Raw genomic sequence first — 17,383 nt, 5'->3', positions numbered from 1 at the left:
AGTATCGCGATATTAGAAGGATTATATAACACGGAAAGGGGTTATATGATGTAATAAGTAAAATAAATCGGTTAGGAAGAGGTGTTAGGAAGCCTTCTCATCCGAAGAAAATACGAGCCTTAATGGGATGAAATTGGTGGAAGTGAGGGAGACTAGCTGGAGAAAAAAAAAAAAAAAAAAAAAAAGTCTCATAAACCCCTGGCAATACCGATTTTTTTCCTTATTATTTTGGCAACCGCGTGTTGACTTTACTCAGAATAAAGGGGACATTCCCGTAGTGAAGAGATGTGAAAAAAATACCCCGTTAACATCTTCTATTCAATAAGATCTCTTGCTTTTCTCTGCTACCGCCAAACAATTTTACTTAGAGATGTTTCGTAGTGGTCAGAACAACGATTTTCTTTTTTTCTTTTCTAATCTTCCCTTCACCTGACGATTTTGCTGAGATGAAGAGCCGTATTTTAAGTGGCACTGGAAGCTTCGTAGCAATTCTCCCTTAGCGAATTATTTAGCGTATTACACTTTAACATTCGTTGGTATATTATCTGTATCATTCTCTTATTTTTTACCCATTCTCTTATTCTACTTACATTCTCCATACTACACTCCTACCTCACTCATGTACTCCTTCGCACACCCCTACCCTCCAAGCCCTCCTTCCCACACTCCAATCCCTCCCATGTACTCCCTCCCACGTCCCTACCCTTCACAACCTAACTCCATCCCTACCATTCCACTCCCCTGTCATAAAATCTCTTCCAACACATCCTCTTCTCACAAAGTCATCTTCCCTCCCTCACCCTACTCATGTCCTCCCTACCCCACTCCTATCTCCTTTATGTAATCCCTCCACCCGCTACCCATCCCACATCCATCCTTCCACCCATACCCCATTCTGCCCCACCCATATCCTCCCTACCACACCCCTACCAACTCCTATACTCATTCCACATCCCTAACCACCTGCTCTCCTTCTCACAACCTAACCCCATCCCTCCCACATCCTACCCTTCCCTTAGCCATCTCCTAACCCTACCCCTTTGCTCTCATCTATCCTAACATCCATTACCTATCAACCACACTTCTACCTCATCTAGGTCCCTCTCTCCCACATTCCTAACCTCCAAGCCCTCCCTCCCACATCCCTAACCCTCACATAACTACTTCCTAACCCTTCCACAACCCCGATCAACCACCCGTCCACACTCCTATCCCTCACATACAGATCCCTTACCCACGCCCTCCACACGTGCCCTCCTCCCACATTCCTAACCTCCACGCCCTCCATCCCACATTCCTAACCCCCTCATAACCACATCCTAGCCCACTCCCAGCCCCGATAAGCCATCGTCCCACACTCCTACCCCACACATAGAGATATCCCCCTACCCACGCCCTCCACACTTGCCCCCTACCCCACTCCTCTAGACCCCCACCGCCGAGCAGACCACATAACTCCTCAGTCCTGCCTAAGCCACCAGCAGCACCGGACACTCCACACCATGTCCTCGCTCACCACGCTCTTGGTCAGTACATATATCTCTTTTTGCAACATTTTCGCAATTGCAATTCCCCTTAGCTGAACAAAAACGTCTGTGATTTGCCCGAACACAATCCCTACGTGTGACCAAAACAACGAAGGGCTTAATCCAGTGTTTTAATCTTTGTTGTCATTTCTCCCGGCTGAGCATAATCGTGTGAAAATACCTGAGTGTCCAAAGCCCCTGAAGGGTTAATGTACGGTTAATATTTAGCCCTGTCACTCCTTGCATTTTCTCCGAGTTACTTGAAATCTTCGGCTGTCAACCTGGATTAAAAACACGTGCGTCTAAAACAACACAAAGATTAATTTACCGTCCCCCTATAACTTCTTCAGTTCTCAGTTAAACAGCCATGATCTTTTAAGGGTAATCAATCAATCAACCAATCTCGGTTTACCAAAATCCCCGGTTACTAGACTGAATTAAATGCCTCAACACCAGCAAATGGAAAAATCTAGATGATGTTTTCTCCCTCTCTGATTCCTTGCATTTCTCTTGGATAAACAAAATCGTCGCCGGTCAACCCCAATACAATAATTCAACTAATCCACAACAGGGAAAGATTTAATCAGGATATCTTTAAATCGTCAGTGCTAGGATTGCTTTCGGTCACACAAAATCCACTGCTGGTGCCATGGATTAAATAACTACATAACTCAAAGGGTCCACGTGATCCAGAACGGCAAAATGGATAATTCAAGGCAATTTATCCAACCCCTTTCAGTTGTAGACTCTCAGCTAAACAAAATCGTCAACTATCAGCCTGAAACCAAGTAAGAGTGAACCTAGAGCGTTTTCAAAATATTCATCCCCTTCATCGTATAGTTCCAAGAACCTGACCTGCTGAGGGAAAACCTAACCCTTGAATAAAATGACCTCCTTTCTATCCTATTACCACCAGACGATTTTAATTAGCTAAGGGAAGACATCTCAAAGTAAATGGGGTATTGAAGAACATATAATAGCAATTGGGTTCGTATTTATAAAGGAACCTAACCAATTTACAGGATAAGCAGCTCTTCATAACAATTAACTATTAACAATGATCGTTTTCTTTCGTGTGTGTGTGTGTGTGTGTGTGTGTGTGTGTGTGTGTGTGTATGTGTATGTGTTTGTTTTACCTTGATATTTACTTTACTATTACTATAATGTGTTTGACAGCTGAGTCAAGGCAAACGGTTATACACACAATTTTATATCCAATTCAATCTTAAGAGAGTTTATAAATATGACTTGCGGGTACTGAAATTAGACAAGTAATTTTTCAAAGAACATCGTCCTCCGTTCCAGAATATAAAGGTCAGATGATTATTTTTTCCTTTTTTTACTCGACTGCGCATTGCAAGAGCGACAAATTGCTAGCCTATGGTCATCCCGGACATACTATTTTTAACACACATCGTTCTGCGTTCCGGAGTGGAGGCCAGAGAGTTCATCATCATCATCAACATCATTTTTACCCCAGCCTAATTTCCACCTACGATACGGGGCGAGGTATGAATCAAAAACAAAGAAAAAACACACTACAAGAATTATCCGAGTTCAAGTCCTTTTTTTTTCCGTTTTATGTATTTTTTTCTGCTCAGGGCACTGCAAGGTCTCGGTAATGATAGCCTTGTCTTATCCTGCAGGGCATATTATTTTCCAAACGCATCGCCCTGAATTTCATAATATATAGCACAGAAGGAGTTGCAATGCTTCTCTTTAATGCACTGGAAACTGTTCGGACTTTTTACATCCCATTCACTACAGTCTGTTTAATCTCGCCTGACACAGATCCTTAACCTCTTTCGGCACAGGTAATAGGCAACTTGTAGTCAGACTGCAGGATAAATTTGAGTAATAACCAAGGAGACTCATTCCTACCTCATCACTAAAACTTATCAAATTTCACGCAACTATGACTAAGTATTCAAGCAGTATGAGTGGTCCAGTTCCCTCAGATTTATTTTTTATTCATTTGTTTTTCCTTCCTCTGTTCTGTTATTAAAGAGGAAAAAAACTATATCATGAGTTCCCTTAGCTCAGTGGTGGCAGGAGGTGGTCAGAGTAAATTACAAAACATTCCTCGTGCTACATGAGTAAAAATTTTGAAAGAAACCTGTACTGGCATCGGGATAATTAGCTAACATTATGCAAATTTGTAGCAGAAATTTGAACCCAGGGCTCGTCGTTTTCGTGCTAAAAAAAAAAAAATACATAACTACATAAAAAATGAAAGAAACCTGTACTAACATGGAAAAAATCAACTTCTGAACTATGAACTGAACCCGGGACTCCTCGCCATGTAAAGAGTTTGAAACCACTGTACGGGTTTCAGAATGCGTCATCCTCTTATCCTACTTGCACTCCTGCGAGTTCAATGGCCAAGGGAAATATGCTAATTGGGAAAAGCGCTTAAGAGGTAGTCATAAAACATCTTACGCAATTTTTTACGATAAATGTGTCTCCATGGCTTTTAACTGCGCGAGAATTATTTGACTTTGTTGTATTTTTCTCGTTAATGCTCAATATAAAGTTTGGCTGCTGAGTGACGACAGACATAAAAGCAACTCTGAACTTGTCCTGTACTTTTCTAATTCGTCCACATTCCTATTTCCCCTTTTTCTGTTCATATCCCACACCTGCCACACCACTACCACACCCATACCACACCAACATTCTCCTCACCACACCTACACCACACCAATATTTTCCTCATCACGCCAATACTCTCCCCACCACATCCATACCACACCAATACTCTCCCCACCACACCCATACCACAGCAAGACTCTCCCCACCACACCCGTATCACACCAATATCCTCCCCACCACACCTATTCTCTCCCCACCACACCCATACCACACCAATACTCTCCCCACCACACCCATACCACACCAATACTCTCCCCACCACACCCATACCACACCAATACTCTCCCCACCACACCAATACTCTCCCCACCACAGCCATACCACACCAATATTCTCCCCACCACACCATACCACACCAATACTCTCCCCACCACACCCATACCACACCAGTACTCTCCCCACCATACCCATACCACACCAGTACTCTCCCCACCACACCCATACCACACCAATACTCTCTCCACCACACCCATATCACATCTATACTCTCCCCACCACACCCATACCACATCTATACTCTCCCCATAACACCCACACCACACCAATACTCACCCCACCACACCCATGCCAAACCAATATTCTCCTCACCACACCTACACTCTCCCCACCACACCCATACCACACCAATGCTCTCCCCACCACACCCATACCACACCTATACGCTCCCCACCACACCTATACCCTCCCTACTACACTCAAACCCCACCCATATCCTTCCTATCCCACCCATACTCTACCTGCCACATTCATACCCCACCCATGCCCCCTGAGTACACCACTACTCCATCCTGTGTGTGTGTGTGTGTGTGTGTGTGTGTGTGTGTGTGTGTGTGTGTGTGTGTGTGTGTGTGTGTGTGTGTGTGTGTGTGTGTGTGTGTGTGTGTGTGTGTGTGTGTGTGTAGCCATGAGGTAAGGGAGGGGTGGAGCAGGAGCAGGGGCAGGGGTAAGGAGCAGGGCGAGATAAAGCTAGGCGTGTCTCTTCTCCCTGCTCCTCAACCCCACACACTACCTTCCGGGCTTTTTCATCCCCCGACAAAACCACGCAAATCCAGATCCCCATTTCACCTCAGCCGGGTCATTTCCTCGACGGCGCGTTCACAGGACACCTCAGCTCTTGGCAATTACGGACATGAGGGGCAATTAGAGCACTTAAACGGCCCACCTGCACCCAGCGTCCTTGGTTCATGCTCAGAGCCAAAAGCGGTTCCTGGAATATTCCCCGGGATATGAACGCCTCGCTGAGTTTTATATTACTAGGAAGGGCCTCTCGAGACTTGCCACGTATTTACTGCATTTTCTCTTTGGCAATCAAACTTGGCATTTCTACTGACTCCGTACGAATTTATCCAATAACCCTTCCGCAGGTAGAAAAATAAATAAATAAACAAATAAATAAATAAATAATAATAATAATAATAATAACAATGCTGTCTCCGCGTTTGTTTTATCTTTGGTAATTCTGGTTCAATTAACTCCAGAAGACTGAATTCGGCAGTGAGGTCTGTTGCTGTTTCCTTTCTTTTCCTTTAATTTTCAGTATCTTTTATGAAGCTGCGACAGGGAAGTGTTGGGTAAGGAACACCTGCTACCTCTTTTGACGTCACATTATTCATGCAAATACATCAACTTTTCTTCTCCCTCTATTTTTTTTTTTTTTTTTTTTTTTTTTTTTTTTTTTTTTAAACCTAGATTATGTCCTCATGGCTGACCTAGGCGCCTGGACCGTACTCTTACTGTAAACATGAGTGCTGAATACATGATACTTCTGCACATTTTTCACTGACGGTATCTTGGGGGTGGCTAACGGGTTTCCTTTCCCCGTTAATGCATACCAGAGGAAAAACTGGGTATGTTGCACCGTTCCTCAACTGTTCTCTCTCTCTCTTCTCTCTCTCTCTCTCTCACACACACACATACACACACACCTCCCGTTCCCAACCCTACCCTTCCCTTCCTCTTCCTTATTACTTCCGTATTCTCAGCTATCCTGCCTTTTCCTTTTTCCTTCCCCTCCATTTCCCTCCCTCCCCATCATTCGTACCACAATATACACCCCACCATACATCTCTTCCTTATTACTACCAACCTCTACCCTACCTACAACCTATAATCACCCTACCCTACCCTACCCTACCCAGGCTCTACCTCAATTAAATCCTATCCTTTCCTACGTCATGCAACCCTACCCCTTTCCTTCTCTATGTCATCCTACTCCCTCCAGCCCTATCCCCTTCCTCCTTAACTAACTCTACCCTACCCTACTCTACCCTATCCTACTCTGCCTCTACTTCGTTCATTCCCTCCCTTTTCTTATCCTTCACAACCCTTCGGAATCCTACCCTTTCCTTCTCTATTTCATCCTACTTCTTCCAACCCCATCTAGTCTCTTTCTTACCCAACAAAACTTGCTCCAAGGTACAATGACGAGACATGACTCATCCACTCCCCACTCCTTCCCTGTCTTACCCAAACCCATCTCATCTCCTCCCCTCCCTTCCCTGCCCAACCGTACCCTACTGTACAGTCCTATCTCATCTCAACGCCTCTCATCCTAAACAAATCCTACCCTACCCTACCCAACCCAGGCTTATTCCTACCTTACCCTACTTTTCTTCCATCCTACCTAATACCTGTGCTTTGGGATTTTTGAGATCATAGGACAGAATGATAACACTACTCATCACCTTAATATCTCCTACTTTGCCATATCCTACCATATACAACTTCACTACAGTTATATACCCCACTCTGCCATAACCTACCATGCCTTACCCCTTCCCTTCTCTACCATACCCTACACTTTCTTACCCTACCATACCTTGCCCCTTCCTTCCCTACTTTACCATACCCAACTTTACCTTACCCTACCCTGTTCTCTACCCTGCCATACCCAACCACAGCATACTCTACCATACCCCAGCCTTCCCTCCCTTACCAAACCATATCTCATCCTTCCTACCCAATCATGCCTCCTCCACTACCCCAGCCCCTACTCACCTGCCTTACCCAACACCCTTGCCTCATACTTTCCTCATCCCTTCCTGTCCAGGCCCTTATACCTAGAACACATACCAATACAACCCAGGACCATCAGCTTCCTAGAACAGGCTCTTACCAACGCTGCCTTGTTTGGATTGACATGGAAACATCTGGGCTCGTTAACTGCATGAGAGCGATGATTATTGTTTATGTTAAAGTTTCTCCACTCCCCCCCCCCTCTCTCTCTCTTTGTTTGTCTCCTGTCGTAAGCCCTGCCTACTCTCACTCTCCGCTCACGTTTTCCTATCTTTCCCCTCTCTTTTTCCTGTATCATTCCCCATTTTGCGTTTTTCCTCTTTCCCTTCGTCCCCAGCTTCTCCTCACATCCCATTTCCAATTCTTCCCATTTGGACTTGAGAAGATTCATAAATGCTCTCACAATGAACCTACCACACCCTTACCCTGCCCAAGCCCTCCCTCCCACACCTTTTCCACACCCACGGCCCCCCCCCCATTGAACCCCAACAAAACCCATCCACACACCTACCCCAAAACATACCTTTTTCCCGACACCCCTACCCCATTTTTTTCTATCTCTACATTATTCGGATCTCTGCTTCTTCCCTCTCATTCCCCTACTTCTGTCCCTATAATTTTCCTCATGTCCAGTTTGAAGTGTTTCCGTTCTTAACACTCTCCTACCCCACTCACACCCAACATCCCTAATCCATCGTTTTCCTTTCCCATACTGCCTCGATCCCTGTTTTTTCCCTCCTGTTTTCTCCTTGTCCCGCCAATTTTCCTCGAGCTTGACGTGTTCTCCCTTCTTCACACACTTCTACTCCACCCATACCCTCCCTGCCACACCCATACTTCACCCCTTCCCTTTGCTTCCTCCCTCCCTCCTCTACTCTTCCTACCACACCCACACTTCACCCTCTCTCTCCTTAGTCCCTTTTCCACCTTTGTTCCCTCCATCTCTCCCACTTTTCTCTTCCCTCACACTCTCCCTACAGTGCCCCAACCCTCCACCTTCCTTTATCTTCCCTCCAACACCCTCCCCCGCCCCTTTCCCTTCTCACCTTTGTTTCATATCTTCCCTCCCTCCCCTCTGCCCCTCCACCTTAAATGTTCAGTGAAAGAGAAACTCGCCTCTCTACTCTCTCGCCTAATTCGATCGCTTGGTGCAGTTGCTTTGTGTGGCGGGCAGGTTTCTCTCCACCCGTAGTTTCACCGTTTCCATTCACTTCACGGGGCCTCTTATCTAGCGGAATCTTAAGCGGTTTTTGTGTCCTATTCTGGTCAGTTCAGGACCCTCCCTAAGGCATCTCTTCCTTGCCGTGCCAATTCATTTCTGCAGCTGACACGTAAATACTCGCTTCTATATTATGCAAACTAAACTGAAGCTGAAATAATGAGTAACATACGAGAGAATTTTGGTGAAACTTACTAAATGAATCGCTAAGTAAGTTCTAAAAAGCCCCCGAAGATAATAAGAATATGGCTCTTTCTGTACATAGAAGAAAGAAAGGAAAGAAAATAAGAAGAGAAAACAAAAGGGTCATTGTTACCCAGGAGATAAATGGATTGACAAAGTCCGTTTTCATGCAGTAATTTCTCCTTCGTAAAAATAATACGTTCGATTTTGGCGAAACGTGTATTCACTTTCAAAAACTTCCGCTTTAGGAATTCAAAAACACAACAGCCTAACACAAAGAAAACGTATCACCGGACACTACCAAAATAATACTCCACCCAACGTTACACAATGCAAAAAATAATAATAATAACAATAATAATAATAATAATAATAATAATAATAACAGCAATAATAGACATAAAATCTGTTCACCTCCCCTGCGTCTATCTCGCTGCTGGGGTCATGGGGTGTTGAATGAGAGTGTTGAATACGGTACATATTATCACCAAAGATGGATGATAATATGCACCTCAGCCCACTACGCCACATTAAAGCGTGTGTGTGTGTGTTTTTTTTTTTTTTTCATGCGAGGAAGAAGGAACCAAAGGCCATGTGTGAATCCAGTGGTGAAAACTGAGAGGTGAAAGGACTTCTGTATCTGACTGTACTCTCTCTCTCTCTCTCTCTCTCTCTCTCACACACACACACACACACACACACACACACACACATACATCATATGACTTTCACACGCACCGCTCTCACTCTAATCCCCTAAACGATTCGTATCGTACCTGACCAGGATGGGAAAGAATTAATCAAAGCATCTCCCTTCCTTGGCGTAGAGGCCCGGTACAACAGCTGACCTTAAGAGAGAGAGAGAGAGAGAGAGAAAGAGAGAGAGAGAGAGATCACGCACACGAGGCAGAAAACTTTGAAAAAAAACCTACACTTCACTCAAATCTTATAAAACTCATTTTCACATGGCATATTCTCATGGTCTCTTCTCATCCCCCACCACAATTCCACCTTACTCCATTTTTTTTTTTTTTTTTTGGGGGGGGGGGCATTCCCACCTATTTTATTTTATTTTTTTTACTCACCAAGATACTTTCATTCTTTGAGGAATTTTGAAAATGCACCTTCACTGCACCCAAACCACTAACATCATCGCCCGCCAACATCCCATCCCATCCCATCCCACCCGCTGGTTCGCTCACCATACTCACTCGCTTTCCCCACCCCCATCCCTTCTCGACGGCTTCACAATGCGACGCAGATCACGCGGTCAACGAACGTGCTTGCTGTTTTAAAGGGCCATTTCAATCTGTTATAGTACACTGAAACAAATTTGGTTGTGGTCAGTCCAATGTTACTCCTTTCGTGTGCGAGCCCACAGTTTACAATTCTAACCTACGCCCATTGTGGTATTTAACTGATCAAAATACAGTAGTTATTCCTGAAGACTGGAGCAAATAAGCGAGAGGAAAGCACCTTAACTCCGACAGGCGCCTTAAACACACAACACCACCAGATGTCTTTGGACCGAGGAGTTCAAGTATCCAACTCCTTTAGTCTCATCTTTATCATTTTATTCATGCTACAGGCAGACGATTTTTATTCAGCTTGAGAGAGGGGTTTCGAACTAGAGGGGTTGGTTACAGCCTTTATTAACCCCTTCACACACACACACACACACACACACACACACACACACACACACACACACACAAAGACGGCAGCGTAGCAAGTGGGTTAACCAAACACCCACCCACTAACTTCCAATTTAAACATGCAACGCTAAATCCAAACACGATAGTTTCCCTTGACCTAGCGGGAAATGTTACTGAGAGGAAAACGGGGTGTTGGCATGACCTTATCAGCGTCTCCTTTTACGTCTGATGAGGATGCAACATTAAGATGGCATTGAATGATTCTTCTTTGTTGCAATACATAATTATAATGGTTAAATACAGCCCCAATCCTCTTCCCTCCCTCCCTCTCTCTCTCTCTCTCTCTGTATGTGTGTGTGTGTGCTAGCTATAATAAGTTGCAACAAAGATGCCACTAGTATGCAATAAAGATCGTGACAATACCCTCTTTCACCTTAATTTGGCCTAAATTTTCGTCGCATTGTAGCTTATTTCATGTAAGTGACTGACAGAAGGACAATAATATGGATCTACATCCATTACATAGCACTTCTTCGTGACTGGCACCGTTTTCTAGTATTTATCCTCTGTTGCAACTCAGCATTCAAGACTGAGAGAAGGCAATTTTAGGACAAGTTAATGTAAAATGAGTATTGTCTTCATTTCCGCCCACACAACACTGACCTCAAACCTGGTCAAGGAGGAGGAGGAGGAAATAAAAACTCGTTGTGCATTATATTTCTAAGCAAAGAACGAAAATATTTAATGACTGCCTGTCTTATATCAGTAATCACATATACTTTTTCTCATTCAATCCTTCATTTAAAATAAATAAAGAAGTAACCTGCCCTAGAGAGGGAAAGGAGGTCCGCATGATGATGATGATCAATAAATAAATAAATAAAATACTATAATGTCAGTCTGCACATCTAATTAAACTTATAAGACACAACGAAACAAACGAAGAATTTGATCAGATCCATTTATCTGTATCTGAGTAACGATGCTACTATTGACTGTAGAGTCGTGATTAATAATTTATTTCCACGTCTGGGAACTGAGTCAGAGTCTAACCCGATTAGCACTGATCTGTTATGATTTCACTCGGATTCAACTCTTCAAGTACAAAAGACAACCCAAATCGACGCATATCAACCGAAACTGAACAAAATTTAACCTACCTCAACCTAAATCAACTCAAATCAACAGAAATCAACCCAATTCAACATAAATAAACCCAAACTGACCCAAACCAGTCTAAATCAACCCGAATCAACCAGAGTCTCTCTCAAGTTAAACATATTCGCTTGGAGGAAGGAAAAAAAATAATGATTAGATATACTATAGTGGTGACTGTCCATAACCTTTACAGGACATATCCAAACCGAATAAAATCGCATGGGGGCAGCAAGAATGAATTAAAGAGACATCTCCGTATTGAAAAGATTAAATTCTGCGACACTGACAATGAAGTGACTACCAACTTTCACTATTACCAGGGAAATGACTACTGACTTCCACTGTACTGTCCTTTTATTTTATTTTTTGTTGTATTTACTTTTTTTTTTTTTACTGCCATACCGCTTAATAACTGCTCATGGTGAATAAAGGAGGAATCGGGTACTTCCTGGCACTACTAAACGAGGTCGAATGACGTCACGTAAGGTCAGGTACACGGAAAGCAAATGTTATACGGTAGGTTCAAAATTTAAGTTCAAATTTATCAAATTGTCTCTCTTTCTACCATCACGCCATCTTATTCATCTTCAGTGTCAATAACGCACCAAGCGAGATCGAATAACGTCATGGAAGTTAACGCAAACGCAAAACAAAATTCATATTATACTACTTTTACTCTAACTTGGCCCAGATTTTCGCCCCTCCGATGCTTATTTCACGTAGCTCAGTGACAGAAAAAGACAATGCTACGGCTGTACATCCTTTCCATAGCACTTCCTCGGGACTAGCATCCTATTCTAGTATTAATCTTAATGAACGGGCAGCATTCAAGGTGGCGAGATGGCAATTTTAGGCCAGTTTCGAGTAAAAAGAGTATACAAGTTCAACAGCACCAATTTTTCCCTCAATCCTGCTACCGTCAGTCGATTATATTTATCTCACAAGTATGCACAGACTCGGATATACACTTCTGGGAACTACGAGAGAAATATAAATTCATCTATTTTTTTCTCTTGCTACACCCTGGCGATTTTATTCACCTTAAAAATGAAATAAAGCACGAAAACCGAGAATCAAGTACTTAAAAAAATGAAGGATGTGAAATAACGTAAATGGGATAAACGGGGATCGAACATTAGTTATTCATTTTAATTTTCTCTTTCTACAGCCACAGGATTATATACATCTAGCAATGAATAATGTATAAAATCAGTTGGCTAATTCTACTAACTAGAAATGAATGACGTGAGATAAATGGGCAACCAATATATTACACGGTTTATCAAGATCTAGTGTATGGATTATTATTATTATTATTATTTGATGTTTTTTCTTCCGTCCATCTGTAAAAATCTCTCTCTCTCTCTCTCTCTCTGCCACATCAAACTCAGTGTCACTTGGTTGAAATTCACCCCTTCAGTACGAGGACGTCTCTTATCTATTCTCTCGCTCGTACTGAAGAGGTTAAAGATTAAGTGAACGAGTTATTGGTACGGCAAGGACACTGTCTATTTATCTATCGCCAGAAACCAAACCCCTGAGTTCATCTACACTGTATATCTATCTATCTATCTATGTGTACCTATCTGTATCTATCTGTCTATCTAACATATCCACCTATCTACCTACCTCCCTCTTACTATCTATCTATCAATCCATCCATCCATCCATCCATCCACCCATCCATCCATCTCTTTATCTATCTATCTATCTATCGACCTATATGCCTATCTAACATCCATTTATATATAGTACTTTACCTCTCCTATTTATCTATCTATCTGCCCATCCATCGCAATATTCTTCAACCAATCTATCTGTCCGTCTATCTATCGCCAGGCCCCTAATCCCAGAGTTCACCTAGGTACAAAATAGACAGCTTACCGCCAAGGACAAGATATAATCACTTTAACGGCAGACGTGCACGAAAACATCAACAACCTTATCTTGTACTTGTTTGTCTCTCTCTCTCTCTCTCTCTCTCTCTCTATCAATTTATCTATTCATCCACATATCTACTCATTTTCCAGTACCTATCTATATATCTATCCACATCTCTCAATTTTTATATATATCAATATCTGTATCTATATATCTATCCACATCTCTCAATCTTTATATCTATCAATATCTGTATCTATCTATCTATCTATCTATCTATCCTCACAACCCTAACCCCCAGTCTTCCTCTACCCCAGATAGTGGCTGTGGCCGTCTGCATATTCGGCTCAGTGACATGTCGGCCGCAGACCCCTGAGACGAGGCCGGAGGAGGTGGAGGTGGGGGTGACAGGGGGGCAGGAGGGGGCGGGGGCGGATCAAGGGGAGGAAGACCTCTTCCCCCCCGAGAAGTACGGTTTCCAGGTGGGCGAGATCCAGGTGTTTACCGGAAACGTCTTTGTCGTGTAAGTAAATTGGTGGGGCTGGGGTGGGGTGGGCTAGGGTGAAATGGGATGGACTGGCCTAGATTATGAGAATGTGAGGGTAGGGTAGGGTAGGGTAGGGAATATGAGGGTAGAGTAGTAAGGTAGGGAAGCTAGGTTAGGTTAGATTTGATTATGTTATGTTAAGCTAGGTCTGGTTGGGTTACGTTGGATTTGAATTAGGGTTGAGCTGGGTTATATCTGAATCTGGGCTGGGTTAGGTTAGAATAAATTAGGTTAGGTTAAGCCAGATTAGGTTAAGCTAGATTTAAATCCAGGTTAGGTCAGGTCAGGTTAAGCTACAGGTTAAGCTACATCTAACCTAAAGTTAAGTTACTTTAGGTTAGATGAGGTCAGAGGATGTTATGTTAGCTGGGTACCATACGTGACATTTGATAAAGTTAGCTAGGAAAAACAGAGCTAGGTTAGGGTTGAATTAGATATGATGTGGCTTAGAGCAGGACATGGATACGTTGGACTAGCTTAGGGGTTTAATATTTTGATCTATCATTATATATAAACAAAAAACTATAAACCCATGCATACGAGAAATTAGCAATATATATGTACTTTCTACACACAAAACAGCTAAGGCTTTGTTCGCTCAGAGCATCATTGTAATTAGACAGGGAAACACACCATATCTAAATTAAATGGTGTCTTCATTAAGTCTTAATTATGAAACGCATCTTCCTGTTTGCCCCTCCGCCACAACGTTTCCCAGAGTTTATAATGAACGTAAACAAATAATTTAAAAATATATACAAAGCGGAAAATTAAGTTAAATTTGGCACAATACCTTCGCTCAAAGTAGCATAAAGAATAAAGGGAAAAAATATATACTGTATACTGATAATACTTCACTTCAGTTAAAATATCTTCGATGAAAATTTAATTATGAACACTAATCTTCCCTACATAACTATTATTATTATTATTATTATTATTATTATTATGTGGTAGGTGGGGCGCCCACCATCCACTCACTCGATGTAGTGCTGCTCTCAGGTGACTGTCCTTTCCTCTCTTCCTTCCTTCCTTCCTCTTCTGTCTGCGGGAAACTCTACACTGAGTGACAAGCCAAATGGTTTCCTGTACACCAGGAAACCATTTACTACGCAGGATGGTAACCATATAACCAAACTATGGCGCCTGGTGGTTTAGTGGGTGATTAAGGCGCTCCAATCGGATTGAGCCGGTGTAAGTTTATATCTAAGGGATGGTTGGGGTTTATTGCTCACGTAATGCCACTCAGGGATGAGTGAGGCTAGTCACCCTCATTTTAAATGTCAGGACCAACTTGCCTAGCCCCGGGCTCCTACGCTCCTCATTGGACAACACAGGATCAAATGATGATGATGATTATTATTACGGTACTACTTTCATTATTATTATTATTATTATTATTATTCATCCTGCAGGCCAAAGGCAAAGGATAAGAAGCCATCAGGACCCCAAGCCTCGGCCCTGGTGGGGGGACCTGAGCTGAGCCTGGCTGGACCTGCCGTCACCTTCAACCGACCAGCCCAAGTCATCCCAGCTTCACCCTAGAAGTCTGGGGATCCTTTTGCGATTTATTCTGCAAATTATATCTCAATATTAAGACTTTATAATGTGCAAAACAAATCGCTATAGATCCTACGTCACTTACACCCGCATTCTCGTTCTTGTCGTGTAAGGAGGCTGTGTAACACTTTTTCTAAGTGATTTATTTTGCTTATTGCACCTAACTGTCCTCCCCTGTGTTATATAAATCCATCCAATATCGCTAAACTCTGCAGAAACAACGTACAAATGGATGTTAACCGGGCATATCCAAAAATAAATCGCTAAGGAGGATGTGCTAGGGAGCGTCCTTTCTGCTTCAGACCTGTGTACCCTTTATTACCCCGTCCAGCCTTCAAACAAATTCCCTTGTTACAATTTCTTCCTCCCCTATTGTTAAGTTTTCCTGGGACAATTTTCTGCAGGCTTTGAATAATTGGTCCCCTCTCTATGTACAGTATATTATATATATATATATATATATATATATATATATATATATATATATATATATATATATATATATATATTCCCTCTATGGAAGTCCTTAAGCAGCATCCATCATCAGGTATAGTAATTCCTTAACACCAGCCCATATTGATTAATCACCTTTGCGCCGTGAATCAAACCACGTAAAAATATGCATTATACGTTGCACACACACACACACACACACACACACACACACACACACACACACAAGCAGCCTATATACTTCATGCGATTTTAGTAACACGTCAAGATGTTTGTGAGGGCTGAGCTGTTACTGACACTCTGGAACAGCTATCTATCTATCTGACTATCTATTGCCAGACGCCTCAATCCCGTTTGGGGTGGCCACAAACAAATCGCCTCCACGTCGCCCTGTCCCCCGCCATTTCACTGCCCTGCTCCCAACTCACACACCCCTCTCTCATATACAGCTGAAAATATAATATACTGAATAATGATGACATCTTGTGGATTCCGTAGTTCTTTTGTATTTACTGTACTGTTTTCTGCAATAAATGTGACATACACACTGAGCTTGTGGTTTTCTGCCATACCTTTAACTCTTGAAAAAGGCTTCCTACGGTCCACAACGTGTGTGCAGGAGAGAGAGAGAGAGAGAGAGAGAGAGTAACTAATCACGATAATGTTACACTAGCAACATAAAGAAAAATATACAAGTAAATAACAAATACACGAAAGAAATGTTGAGCTAACAGCTGAAAATATAATTTAAGCTGTTAACTTGATAGTGACACTGGAAAATTTTACTTACGTGAATTATGGAGTATCTGCTAAAAAAATACGAGAGAATCATAATTATGTCCTCTTCACCCTCCCACGGAATTTTCAGTTTCCAAACATTCTTAGCTTCTTTTCCTTTACTGTCTTTTTAACTACTCCACTGCTAAGTTTCTTGTCTATACTGTGTAAAACAGAAAATGTACAGTAAATACTGCTTCATAACTGCCAACTGGACTACACTGCACACCATTTTATACATTACTGGGAAAGAAGTACAAAAATGGTATGTCGAATGTTACTTTAGAAATTGCTTTCTCACGACGGGTAAAAATTTATCAGTAATATCTTCAGTCCAAATGCTCTCTCCTGATCTTAAACTTCAAGCAAAGAATGAAAAGAAAACTAGAAACCACTCAGTGAGCGCATACCTCCGCCAATGCCATTGCAGGATCCGGATCCACCCCAAAATTTCATCAATTCTTTTTTGGCCCAAGGCCCACCCTTCCACAGAATTTATATTGTGGACAAACAAAAAATTCCTGGATCCGGATGATGATCCAGATCACCACCAAAATAATGGATTGTTCCTTGGGTCATACCCTACCCCTCTAAAAAAAAAAAAAAAAAAAAAAAAAATCTTCATAACTTTCTGAGTAATCCAGCTAACAGACTTACAAGGAGACATACAAACAAACAGACAAACAAACCAATGCCGGCAAAAACATAACCTCCTTGGCGGAGGTCAGATCAGATCAGATGATTGTCAGAGGTAATG

The 17,383-nt window shown here is 42.4% G+C and overlaps 1 protein-coding gene across 1 annotated transcript; it reads left to right on the top strand.

Moving 5' to 3' along the window:
* The first annotated feature begins 1,471 nt into the window (after positions 1-1,471).
* LOC145392404 (uncharacterized) lies at positions 1,472-15,824 on the top strand. Its single transcript, XM_080266813.1, has 3 exons — positions 1,472-1,526; positions 13,607-13,812; positions 15,252-15,824. The coding sequence occupies exons 1-3, from the start codon at positions 1,503-1,505 to the stop codon at positions 15,379-15,381; spliced, it is 360 nt and encodes a 119-aa protein (XP_080122939.1). The 5' UTR covers positions 1,472-1,502; the 3' UTR covers positions 15,382-15,824.
* The last annotated feature ends 1,559 nt before the right edge of the window (positions 15,825-17,383 follow it).

Source organism: Coenobita brevimanus, chromosome 22 (genome assembly GCF_032717465.1).
Source record: "Coenobita brevimanus isolate Jiangsu-jjx chromosome 22, ASM3271746v2, whole genome shotgun sequence".
Classification (NCBI taxonomy): domain Eukaryota; kingdom Metazoa; phylum Arthropoda; class Malacostraca; order Decapoda; family Coenobitidae; genus Coenobita; species Coenobita brevimanus.
This window is presented reverse-complemented; position numbering and strand designations above follow the sequence as displayed.

What these genes read in the sequence shown, in the direction of transcription:
- LOC145392404 (XM_080266813.1), top strand. Translation starts at nt 1,503, where the DNA reads ATGTCCTCGCTCACCACGCTCTTG. An exon ending in CCTCGCTCACCACGCTCTTG is followed by an intron (nt 1,527 to 13,606) that starts GTCAGTACATAT and finishes CCTCTACCCCAG; the next exon opens with ATAGTGGCTGTGGCCGTCTG. An exon ending in ACCGGAAACGTCTTTGTCGT is followed by an intron (nt 13,813 to 15,251) that starts GTAAGTAAATTG and finishes TTCATCCTGCAG; the next exon opens with GCCAAAGGCAAAGGATAAGA.